The 12757-nt window shown below is 34.4% G+C and overlaps 1 protein-coding gene across 1 annotated transcript in view; it reads left to right on the forward strand.

Moving 5' to 3' along the window:
- Positions 1-2611: 2611 nt before the first annotated feature.
- The window catches only part of LOC114368440 (protein N-lysine methyltransferase METTL21A-like), a 59390-nt gene continuing 49244 nt past the window's right edge, over positions 2612-12757 (forward strand). Inside the window, 1 exon segment of the mRNA XM_028325715.1 lies at positions 2612-2860. Coding sequence (XP_028181516.1) covers positions 2612-2860 — 249 coding nt within the window.

A 12757-nucleotide genomic window follows, 5' to 3' on the forward strand; every position in this document is an offset into this window, starting at 1 on the left:
TTCACTACGAAATATGTTTGGGCTGAATCATTGGGGAAAAAAAAAGCTACGCTAGATGCTAATTAGTAGTAAATTGTTCATTCCTAAAAAGAGAAAAGCGAAAATTTTTATTGCATTTTGTTAGTATGTTTATGTGAGTATTTGTTAACCTAATTTTTAGATGGTTTTTATTTTGGTTAAAAGTTAATTCGATATAATGTAGCTTATATTTAAATACTTTTATCTAAAAAGCATTTTAGCAATCAAGTGATAAGTAGAAGTGATTAATATATTAAAATTAAGATTAAATTATTTAAATATTATCCGAGTTTTTATCAGAAATAATTATTCACTCTGATATAAATATGAAGCCAAACACTTGAGTTGTCCTTTTACTTTTCAATCTTTGTGATTCCTATCCCACTATGATTGATAAACTTTAGTAATATTTTTTGCATCAAATATTTTTACACCAAATAACTGAATAAGATAACTTTTTATTATGTTTAACACCAAAAAGACGACTTTTAATAAAACCTATAATTTGGTCATTTTAATTCTTGATTATTGCTAATCTTGCAACTTTAATTTGGGCCTAAAAAAATACTTCTTTACCCTCTTACAAATAAAAAAAACACACACAATAAAATTATTCTTCTTTGTAATAACAAGGCTTCAACTTATTGGACTAAGAAAATGTTTCATGGACACTTACAATGTTATCTAACATTTAGTGAGAGAAAAAAAATTATAAATATAATAAAATTTATGATATGATAGGAAGAAAATAAAAATAGAGATAAATAAAAAATATTGATGAAATCTTTAAAATTAAGAGATATTAATGTATAGCTAGTCTTTCAAATATAAACTTTTGATATTACATATTTTTTGCTTGTATTTTAGGCTGTTGTCACTGAAGTAAATTAGGTATGCAAACAATGAATTGGTGGATTTTGCAAATATAATGATTACCTATTATTTATGCAGCTGTACTAACTACTTACGAATGGACTCAAATCCTCAACTAGTCAGCTCCAAGCTTTTGTGTTATTCTAGGATGTGTTGACCGTTGAAAAATAGGTATGGAAAGGAAAGTCAAACCAAAAAAAAAACTATAAATGAAATGAAAGACATCAAAGAAAAGTCGCAACAGAAAGCTGAGAGTGCTGAAAAGTAGAAGAACGCAAATCAACTTGTCTCTGATGATTGATAAAATGCCTTACAATTTGTTGATACATAAGTTTAAATTAAAAGATAATTCCCATTTAGGCCTTGAAACAAAGATACCAAACCTGCACGATTTTTTACAACCAAAGAACATATGAACAAGCGTCTCAGCACCATTTTTGACATGCTCTACATTAAATTATTAAAAAAATTACATTAAAATTTTTAATATAAAAAATTATTAAAATTATATTAAAAAAATATAAATAAAACTCATTAAATTAAAAGTAAGTCCCACTATTCTTACAAGTTTTAATAAATTTTAGTTAATAATAAAGAGTGTGGTTAAAATAGTGTATACCATCCAACATATGAATAAACTCGGATGAGATTATTCTAGCTTAATCAGTGATTTCAAATTTGAGTCACAATTATATAATTGCGAGACAAAAAATTTGGCTCAAACAAAAACTTTCCATAAATAATACATTTGATCTAGAAAAAAAATAAAAGAGATGATATATTATTATCATTTCACATTAATATTTACTTTCCATTCAGATTCAACCAAATTTGAGTGGATTTTTAATTAGTAAAACAAACCTAAAATAAAAAAAATTACTCCAATCAAATCCTATTTTATCATTAAGACAAAGTATATCACATTTTTCCAATCCTTAAGTCCATGGGTGATTGGAACAATTACTTTATACACCCAATTGTGTGCTTGGTGCACCCCCCAAAATTTGTAAAGTCCTCACCCTATTCTTCTCTCCTCGCTCACTCTCTTCTTCTCTCTATCTTCCTCTTTACTTCACCTCACCTTCTCGCTACCATCACGAATCCTTTCCTCCGTGCCTCTACATCACTAGCACAACCTCCTCACACTTCAAATTCAGGTTCAAAGTATGGTTTCATTCTGGATTGAGTAATTTGGAATATATTTGTATTCTGGATTACTCAATCTAAAATGACTTTGTATGCATTATGGATTGAGTAATCCAAAAAACAAATGTATCCCAAATCACTAAATCTGGAATTGTGATTCCTGAATTCGATCTTAGCTTTCATTTCACAATGGCCATGCTCTTTGACTCCTTCGTAGTTGTGTGTCTCCCTTCCACAACCTTCTCTCTCGTTGACGACCATCAAACTTTTGTCAAGCTCCTACGCTACGCCGGCCTCAGGCTTAGACTCATCGCCACCATGAGAAAGTGTGATACGATGAAGAGGAGATGGATAGAAGAAGAGAGTGAGTAAGAGGAGAGGGGAAAAGGGTAAGACTGGGATATTAAAAAATTTGGAGGTGCACCAAGCAAAAATTGGGATGCATAAAGCAATTGCCAATACAATTAACAAAGGGCATTATTTCAATGCCCCAAAACACCTAACAAGGGCATAACAAAACCCAATTGAATCCTAAACAGAGAGTGACAGGACACCATACCACAGTGACCACACCATGGCCAACAACAATGAAGAAGAGGAAGAGGAAGTAGTGGTGCAAATGGTCAAGTTGGGTTCTTACGGTGGTGAGGTCCGGTTGGTGGTTGGTGATGAGGAATCTGTTGCAGAGGAGACCATGCTGCTTTGGGGTGTTCAGGAACCCACACTTTCCAAACCCAAAGCCTTTGTCTCTCAAGCTTCCTTGCAACTCTCACTCGACTCTTGTGGCCACTCTCTCTCCATTCTTCAATCCCCTTCCACTTTGGTACGCTATCTCGCTCATTGCATTAGTTAAAGCTTACTTATTCATTAAATTAGTGATTAACTATAATGTTTGTTGCTGTATTTGATTGGTTTGTGCATGCTTTGGTGGTTGAGGGATATAGACTTGTGATTCTATTCTTGTTTTTTTTTATTATTTATGTGTAATGGTTCTGTTGTTGACATAGATAATTCACATTAGTGCTCTAGCTTCTACTATAGCTTATGTCTTTTCTAATAGTTGGTTTTTAGTTTTAAGATTTATTGGTAAAATGACCATCATACCATTAATTGGCTATTGTTGAATTTAGGGCATTTTGGACTTTTGATCTAGGGGGCACCTGGACTAATGAAGCAGTGATGTGGGATAGTGGAATTGTATTGGAGAAGGTTCTAGAGGATTTTGTTGACTCAGGGATGCTTTGCTGAATTAGGATCTGGTTGTGGATTAGTTGGATTAGTACAATTGCAATCTCATTCAAGTTGATATGTTCATGCCAAGTGGCTATAGCTTGTCCATAATTTCTTGATTAGTTTTTGCTTTTGTTCATGGATTTAGGATATGTTTGGTTTAGATTAGATTAATACATAGAAGAGAAATAGAAGATTTTTTTAAAGATTGAAATAAAGTGTAAGAAGTATGAGTTCTATGAATTATGTAAAATTTTTTTGGTGTATTATTTCTTTCACACCCATAACATAGGAAAGTGGAGCTTTGAGATTTTGCATTTTTTTTAAAATAAGAGACAGATTGGATAGCTCCTCAACAAGTCCTTATCGGAGAACAAAATAAAATGAATTAAGGAGATAATATCAATTACATTTCTTTTTTCACGAGTGTATAAGTTTAAGTTGATTTTATCTTATCAGAGAGATTTTGATTCATTTTACCTCAATTCTTTTTTGTAGTGTTTTGCTCAAAATTTTATCCAAGTTAGGTATAGGTTGTCTATCAAATCGCGAGGAATTATTGTTTAGTTCTTCTTACTCATTTTATGACACACCTTTATTATTTTTCTTCCTTAGTTGCATTGTAGTCTTGTTGAGGGGTGAGATTGAGACTTCCGAGAAAGAACATTGAGACCTCAAACATATTTTCTCTCTACTGTCCCATGCCAGATTCCAGATTTCGTGAACCCCTACTCAACTCACACAAGCCAATAATTGTTGTGTTAACACATGATAATCATGAGACTTCAAACCAACCAATTTCAGATCATTGACGAATACAAGGCTCTTGATATTTGAAGAGTATCCTTGTGAGACTTTTAGACTCTGCAGACATTCACAAAAACTTATCTTCTCTTCTGTTGACATTGTGTGACATGCTGGGGGCAGATACGTTCGCCAACCTTGTGATACTGAATGCAACTGCTCTCGTATACCTATGTCAACCAAGTCTTGATGACACTTCAAACCATCCTTTGTCTCGCCTTTAATGTTTAGAAGGGTGTCAATTAAACTATCACAATTATTTTTCTCCATATGCATGACATCTATACAATGTCTAACATCAAGATTGGACTAGTATGGAAGATCAAAGAATATTGACCTTTTCTTTCATATGTTTGTCTCAAATGATGGCTTATTTTGGGTCTTCCCAAAGATAGTTACGATGTCCTTCACCTGATCATAAACTTCTTTCCAACTAATGGTTTTGGCACACTTTCATTTTCTTGATTTCCATTAAAAGCTTTCTTCAATCGTCGATACGGGTGATATGGTTTGAGAAATCTTCAGTGTCTGATATATATTGTCTTCTTTCCATGTTTCAATTGGATGAAGCTGATATTTTTTCTCTCGGATAGGACATGTGTGATGTCCTTTGACACTGTATCCACTCAAATTCCCATATGCTAGAAAATGATTAATGGTACAAAAATACCATTGCACGCAACTTGAAGGTCTGCTGCAGATTCCAATCCCACACATCAATCCTATCTGCCCACAATTTTCTCAACTCTTCAATCAATGAGTCAGATACACATCAATATCATTTCCTGGCTGCCTTGGACCCGTTATCATCATACAAAGCATAATGTACTTTTGCTTGATGCACAACTGTTTTGCGGCAAAAACTTGTTCGGGAATAATCTTTTTCGATAATAATCCACGATGCTAATCAGCAAGTGTACTGAGTCACACAAGTAATATAAAATGGTAAGAACTGAGTATCGAATCACAAGGAACTTGTTTCATTCAGAAAATATATGTTCAATGAGCAAATATTTGTATAAAGCAAGTAAATATTGAGTAAGGTTTTTGTCTAAAAGTCTAATTAACTACGGATTAAAATATCTAAAAGTTGAAAAGTAAAACAATCAAGTGAAAGCATTGGGTTATTCTACTGAACTTACTTTGATGTTGCTAAATATTTTTCTCTATTTAACGTTGTCTTAGTGTTCTTATGTTGAAAATAAATTACCCAAACCAAGATCCCTCGGGTGAATGGGCCTAACTCTATCTAAACTTCGTCATTGATCCCTCAACAAACTTAGTCTAAACGAGTCGCATTAAGATTACAACATAATAGAAACTAAATCACTACACTCCGTCCCCAGACATACAGTTCTCTAGCCTGTTCTATCAAGTTCTAAGGCTTTAAAGCACTTCCCAGTACTAAAAATCCTAACTATGCATACAAATGGGTGATCAAGCCACAAGCATACAGAAATAAGTACAAATAGAAGCAATGAACACATAAAAACAACTTTAAATAGATAGTAAGAGAATATTACATCAAAGGTTCAGCAGAACTCCCCAACAAGAGATTTAGCCTTCCATTACAAGTTAGAAACTTTCAGGACAAAAGATAGATTTTGAGGAAAGATAAAGGCTACAAATGGTTAAGGATGTTTCCTCCAACCTCTAGAACCCTAAAATCACTCCTCTAACCTAAACTCTCTTAGAGGCTGAGGCTCTGTCGTTCTAGCTTCCTCTTTTGCTCTGTTTTTTTACTCTCTCTTTTTTTACGCCCTCTTCAATGTTTTAAAGGCTCCTTGGCGTTTCATATTCTAAAGGCTCGCTTAGCGAGCTTGCGTGAGTTAGTGAATTCTGGCTTAGCAAGCTGGGCGCGCTGAGCGTGAGAAGGAACAAACGACTCGCTGGGCAAGCTGGTGGCGCGCTGGGCGCGGGCATATGTGATTGATCCTCTTCTAGGGTTTCCCAACGCGCTAAGCAAGCTGAGTGCCTCGCTTAGCGGATGTCACTCGCTAAGCGCATATGCCTCGCTTAGCGAGACACCAGCTGCTAGACCTTCTCTTCTTTTGGCCTGAAACTAAAGTGATATCAACATTAATTCACAAAATGGGAGTATCTATTGAATAAAATCAAACTAAACATAAAAATATGTACAATTCATACAAAAAGAACCATAAATTGGGGGGAAGATGTTAATTTAATGAAACTATTCAATACAAAAGTTAGTCGTAAATAATGACTAACAACAACCAATGAGGGAGGTTGTAAATCACCAGCAAAACAGGCCATGAGCTATGGTTAGTGCTTAAGTTACCAAAAGGATTCATTTCGTTTGAAGCAAGACCAAGCCTTAGGTTTATTGGCCTCTACCCAAAATGTGGATACAAACGATTGATTGTTTTCCATTGTGAAGAATCAGCCGGATGTTAGAGTAGTCCATCACTTTTTTGCCATCTGCATGCCATGTAAGGTTTTCTACATCATGTCTATTAGCAAACAATCTCTTAAACCTTGGTATTATTGGAATGCACACATTTGTTGGACGACTGTCGTTTGTGGTTGCTTCATCACTACATTCATCGTCCTTCACTTTGTACCGTGATACCTCATATGTGGGGTATTTACGCATTTTTGCAAATTCATTTTTGTACAAAATGCAATCATTAGGGCATGCATGGATTTTTTGTTACTCCATTCCAACTGGACATAAAATCTTCTTCGCCTCGTAGTGTTTCTTTAGCAATGTGCATTCTTCAGGAAGCATATTTTTTCAATAACACAAGCAATTCATTGAAACTCTTGTCACTCCACCCAAATCATGCCTTCAAGTTGACCAAAGCTAATACCGTTGACAACCTTGTGAAATCTCTGCACTCGAAATACAAAGGCTTCTTTGAATTATTTTCTATTTTCTCATATAAAGATGAATGTGCTTGCAGAAAATTGTCTTGCCCAAGATCGCAAATCATGTCTTCCATACGATGTCCCATGTCTACATCAACCGGCTCAGGGTGAGACACTGTAGGCATGTCTGACAATTCCCCATGCCATATCCATTTTGTGTAATTTGGAATGATCCTGTCACATATTACATGTGATCTTATGTCATTTACTAATTGGCGTCTCTGTTAAGACTTTTGGCAAGTGTACAAATTGTTGTTGTAGGTTTTATATTTATAAAAAGTTCGTCTCCATAGAGACTCGAGTTTACTTAATTCATTCGGACAAAAGTTATTAGTTTAATAGTTATGTACAAATTTAATCAAATGTTATTGGTTTTGGTTTGATTAACTAAAGACAACTTTAAGTAAAAGAAAAGTAAAAATAACGGATTTATGAAAAAATGGAAATAATGAAATTTAGTGCATCGAAAACACGTAAATTACGAAAATAATAATAACGACTTGAATTAATTTAAGAAAACATAGGATTGGATTTCATTGTTCATACCCTTAGTATCCCAATAAGATTAACATATATAAATCATTTTCTAACATTACTGATGCACACATAGTTATCCCAAGTCGATTCCTCGCACTTGGAACCCAAGAATATTTACTAAATATCGACCTTTCATATATGCAGTAAATATCCTAGCATTACAATTATATTCTCGTGCTTTTTGCAATCAAAATGTTATGCTCTATTCCTAGCAACGTAACGTTAAAGTAAAATCATTCAGTTCAAATTCTAAGATTACTTTTCAGTCTCAATTAAAATCCAATTTCATGACACTAGTGATCAAATAGAATTAAGAATTATGAGTAAAATGAAATTACCAATAGTAGAAAAGATTAATGCATATATGTCGCAACCTACGTAACGACGGGATGACGATTTAGAAAATAAAGAGAAATTTGTCTTCTATGAAGAAAACGAGTGGGAGTTGTCACCAACGCTTATTTGAGGAAGCGTTAGAAAAGCCAAAAAGAATATCTGCGAATTTTGAAAAGAAGGGGTTCAGGAGTTGTTTACACATAGGAAAGGTGCTAACACCCCACGCGCCCGTCACAAAGAACGACAACCTTTAATCGAGTGCGCAGTAAAAACATGACTTCCAAATTATTTATTTTTCCAAGAGTAGTGAATTCTTTTGTATTTATTTATTATTTTTTTTGAATCAACAAGGGTGTTGCCCTTGCTCGTATGTATCCCCAGGTGCAATAAAGAAATCAAACCTACGCAGTTCTTTAAGTCTGAATGTTTGTATGTTGAATTGATTTTATGTTTTTGAAAGATTTATTTTAATTGCAAACAAAGAGTCGTTAAGGCATTGGACCTTGAAACGTCAGTTTAAATTTTGAAAAGCGGAGGGAGTCGTTAAGGCGTTGGACCTTGAAACGATCTCAAGTGATATTTGACGAAAAGAAGTTTGGTTGTGAATTAATTTTTTTATTTGGTTTTGTTTATTGGTCGGATATCGTTCGTATCCACCTATTACGAATAGGAAGAATATCCTATAGCGCACAAGGCGAGTCCAGGACCCAGCGTCGTGCACTATGAAAACAAAGTGCCCTAGGAGATTTACTAGGCAAGTTTAAGACTTAGCGCGGCTATCCCCGACAATGATGCAAGAAACTTGAGAAGGAAATACGAAAATTGTGATGGTAAAGTAAAAGAAATAGTAAAAATACAAAGAATAATGAAACCACGAGGACAATGGAAAATACGTAACTTATGGAATTTAGTATGTCGGAAATATGTAAATTATGGAAACGACTTAAATTAATAAAAAGGAACATAGGATTGGATTTTATCGCTCATGCCCTTAGTATCCTAATAAGATTGACATATATAAATCGTTTTCTAACATTACTGATGCATAAATGAGTAGAAAATATTAACACATATATAATATCAAGAGGGATACATAAGGCTACAAAGATTACACCCGATCCTTAAGAAAAAACTAACCAATCATCGCGCAGAGCACAAGACTAATAAGAGAAATGATGAAGGAAGTGATCCACGGTCACAATTCTCCAACGCCTCGACTTTACTTTTCTCCTTCTCCATTTCCTTTTGTGTTTTTTTCTCTATTTCTTCAATTCTGAACCTCTCTACCCCTTCCCCTGCATGGTTATTAATAGAAAAAGCCATTAGGTGAAGGGGAAGCTCGCCCAAGCGAGCTGCTTGCTTAAGTCTGAAGGTATCAGCTCGCCCAGGCGAGTGGCTTGCTTAGGGATGAAGTTTTCTCTTAGCCCAAGCGAGCTGGATGCTAGCCCGAGCGAATTTAGGGTTAGAAAAATCTATGAAATGATCATTTTACCCTTCTTTGTGGCTTTGTTTTTAGATCTAACAAACAACCATCAAAATCCTAAGCGACCCCTTGGCCTTACACTGTATCGGTGTCAAACACCACAATTTGATTAGTAGTGATCAAAACACCATACAAGAATGATAAAAGCATTATACCCGGATGAAATTAAGATCTGATAGTTGCCCCTCTTTTACTTATCTTTTATTGAAAATAAAATATAAGTAAAATAATGACACTAATTTCATTTGAGCGATCTTGCTATTCAAAGCCGCACGCCAAAGAAAACAAAATAGTGAAACTGATAAAACAGAAGTGCATTGAAGTCTTATAACACCAAACAAAAGACCTTGAAGTCCTATATAAAAAATACGTAAAATGGAGAACATTGAAGTCCTATAGGGCATAAAAGTAGAGAACATTTACATTGAAGTCATGTAAAGCATAGAAAACAGAAGGCATGAAGTCTTCTAAGGCATAAAACAAAAGACATTGAATTCTTGTAAATCACAAAAATAGAAGACATTGAAGTCTTGTAAAACATAAAAATAGAAGACATTAAAGTCTTGTAAAGCATAAAAATAGAAGACATTGAAGTCTTGTAAATCATGAAAGCAGAAGACATTGAAGTCTTGTAAATCATAATAATAAAAGACATTGAAGTCTTGAAGGCATAAAACAGAAGACATTGAAGTCTTTGAAAAGCATAAAAAATAGAAGACATTGAAGTCTTTGAAAAGCATAAGAACAAAAGACATTGAAGTCTCCAAAAAGCATAAAAATAGAAGACATTGAAGTCTCCAAGAAGCATAAAAACAGAAGACATTGAAGTCTTTGAAAATCATAAAAACAGAAGACATTGAAGTCTTTAAAAAACATAAAAATGGAAGGCATTGAAGTCTTTGAAAAGCATAAAAACATAAGACATTGAAGTCATATAAATCATAAAAACAGAAGACATTAAAGTCTTTGGAAACATAAAGACAGAGGATGTTGAGACCTATGGAAACATAAAGACAGAGGATGTTAAGTCCTATGAAAACATAAAGACAGAGGATGTTGAGTCCAAGGAAACATAAAGTCGGAGGACGTTGAGTCCTATGAAACATAAAGGCGAGGACGTTGAGTCCTATGAAACATAAAGGCAGAGGACGTTGAGTCCTGTGAAATATAAAGGCAGAGGACGTTGAGTCCTGTGAAACATAAAGGCGAGGACCTTGAGTCCTATGAAACATAAAGGTGAGGAAGTTGAGTCTTGTGAAAACATAAAGCAAAGGACGTTGAAACATGCCAATAATAGGTAATAGTACCCAAGGGCTCAACTGTATAAGAAAGCAAGAGGTTGACTCTTTAAAAAGGTCACTCATCCCAAACTCAAAAGATAGGACATTGAATTTGGGAAACTGACATATAAAGAGAAATCTATGCACTTATAGCCTGATATAGAGAATGAGTTTTGGAATGCAAAGGTGTGCAAATTTTGTCTTGAAATGCAGTAAATGTAGGCTTTGTATCTAGCAATGCAATGCAAAAGGTTTTGAATCATGAAAACTGTGCAATGCTCATGACATTCTTTCCCTCTTTTGTAATTTTTTTTGTTTGTTTTTTTTTTTTTGTGAAAAACACAGATTGACTGCCTTTTTTTGAAAGATGTGATAGTTCATGCAACCTCATCCTATCTTTTGCATATCCCTTCGAAGGCTCTCTCAAAGTGTATATTTTGTTTAACTTAATCACTTGACAATTTTGGATGACGACAATGAAGCCATTTTACATTTAATCAATCAACTGAAATATTGATCCTAGGGTTCGTCCCTTTCTTTTTGTTTAAAAGCTTCAATTATTCTACACAACAAGGAAATATAAGGCTTTGGGACCGAACACGTGCACCATTGAAAGATGGAAATGGATTGTTACACTTTGGTATATGACCAAGTGAAACTTTCATGATTTAAGATCATAGAGTGATGCCATGGGACTGCCGATCCCACTGAAACTTGATGACATGGGATGATCCCAAAAGAATTTATATAACAAAGGCCACCTTTGGATTCAAAAGGAATCCTAAGGAGTCTTCATGAGCGACTAACATCAGATGTACCCTACTATCACAATTGTCTTTAGGCATTTTCCACGAGCTCCTGGTCGAATGAGTTTCCTTCTCAAATGTGCAAGTGCAAAACCTTGAGGATTGTTTTTTATTTTATTTTTATATTTTTTTAACAATCACAAGCGTGTACGGGTTCCATTCCAGAATCCAAAATTAAACACAAAATTAGTCATTCCTTGATCCACATGGGCTTTATTGGGCATGTAACGTGATCAAGGGTAAGAGGGCTACGAAAGAAAGGATCAGACAGGCTCAGAGAATGTTTAAGGGTTATATTGAGTAAGAACCTTGAGAGTCTTGCTTGTACTTTTATTCATTTCAACTTTTTGGGATGGGCTTTACTTCATTTGTCTTATACATTAATCCTTATTACACTTTTATGTCTTCCTTGTAAAATTTGGAGATCTTTTGTCTCCTTTTGCTTTGCTCGCATTTGGCAGATTTGCTTCCTGCTTTTTTTTTTCTCTTAACATCATTCTTGCCCAACCTAGAGCTTAGTAAACCTCATGCATGTGTTGTTTGCATTGCTCTTCCCTCTAGTTTAGCAGTGGTTTCTACTCTGAATTTTGTTTTTTTTTCAAGAACACAATTATACTTTGGCTCGGAAGGGGTATCAAGGGATAAATTAGTGTTTGAGATGAAGAAACACGACCATGTGTCATTTCAAATCTTGACTAGATACTCTTAGAGTTTGGATTTTAGGACAAAACCTCTTATAAACATGCTCCTGATTATTTTTTTCTTCTCTTATTTTATTGTTACCCTAAATTTTTCCTAGGCCGCCCTTTCGAGTTTTTGACCTACTGGGTGAGAACTTCTTATCTGCCCCCTAGTTCGCTTGAAGGTTATGCATGATATTGTCATTGCCCCACTATAGGGTTCAGAGACATCTATTGTTGTCGTTTGTCACGACCTTGTAGCAAGAAGCAATGAAAGAAAAGAACAAATGAAAGAAATTGTGCAGGTTCTCAAAAAAGAATTTTCAAGGACAAGAAATATTTAAAGGATTTTCAATTGACAGATTAAGCCAAATGACTCTTGTTCTTCACATATCATTTTAAGAAAGACAACTTTTAAGAAAGATAAGATGAGGTCACATGAATGTTTGTACTTATTATTTATTGATTTGAAGCATGATCAATCAAATGTTTGTTTAATTTTATTCAACGCTTATGGCACCCCTACCAAACATGTAGAACACACAATTATCTGATTGGGCAGACTTGGAGATCAACTCAAGAGTAGAAGTCACTTGAGCAACACAAACCAACAACGCACATTTATATTCCAATGAAAGTTAAATAAATATGAAAAAATGTAATTGTGGGAGAACG

The sequence above is a fragment of the Glycine soja genome, chromosome 9 (assembly GCF_004193775.1).
Source record: "Glycine soja cultivar W05 chromosome 9, ASM419377v2, whole genome shotgun sequence".
NCBI lineage: Eukaryota > Viridiplantae > Streptophyta > Magnoliopsida > Fabales > Fabaceae > Glycine > Glycine soja.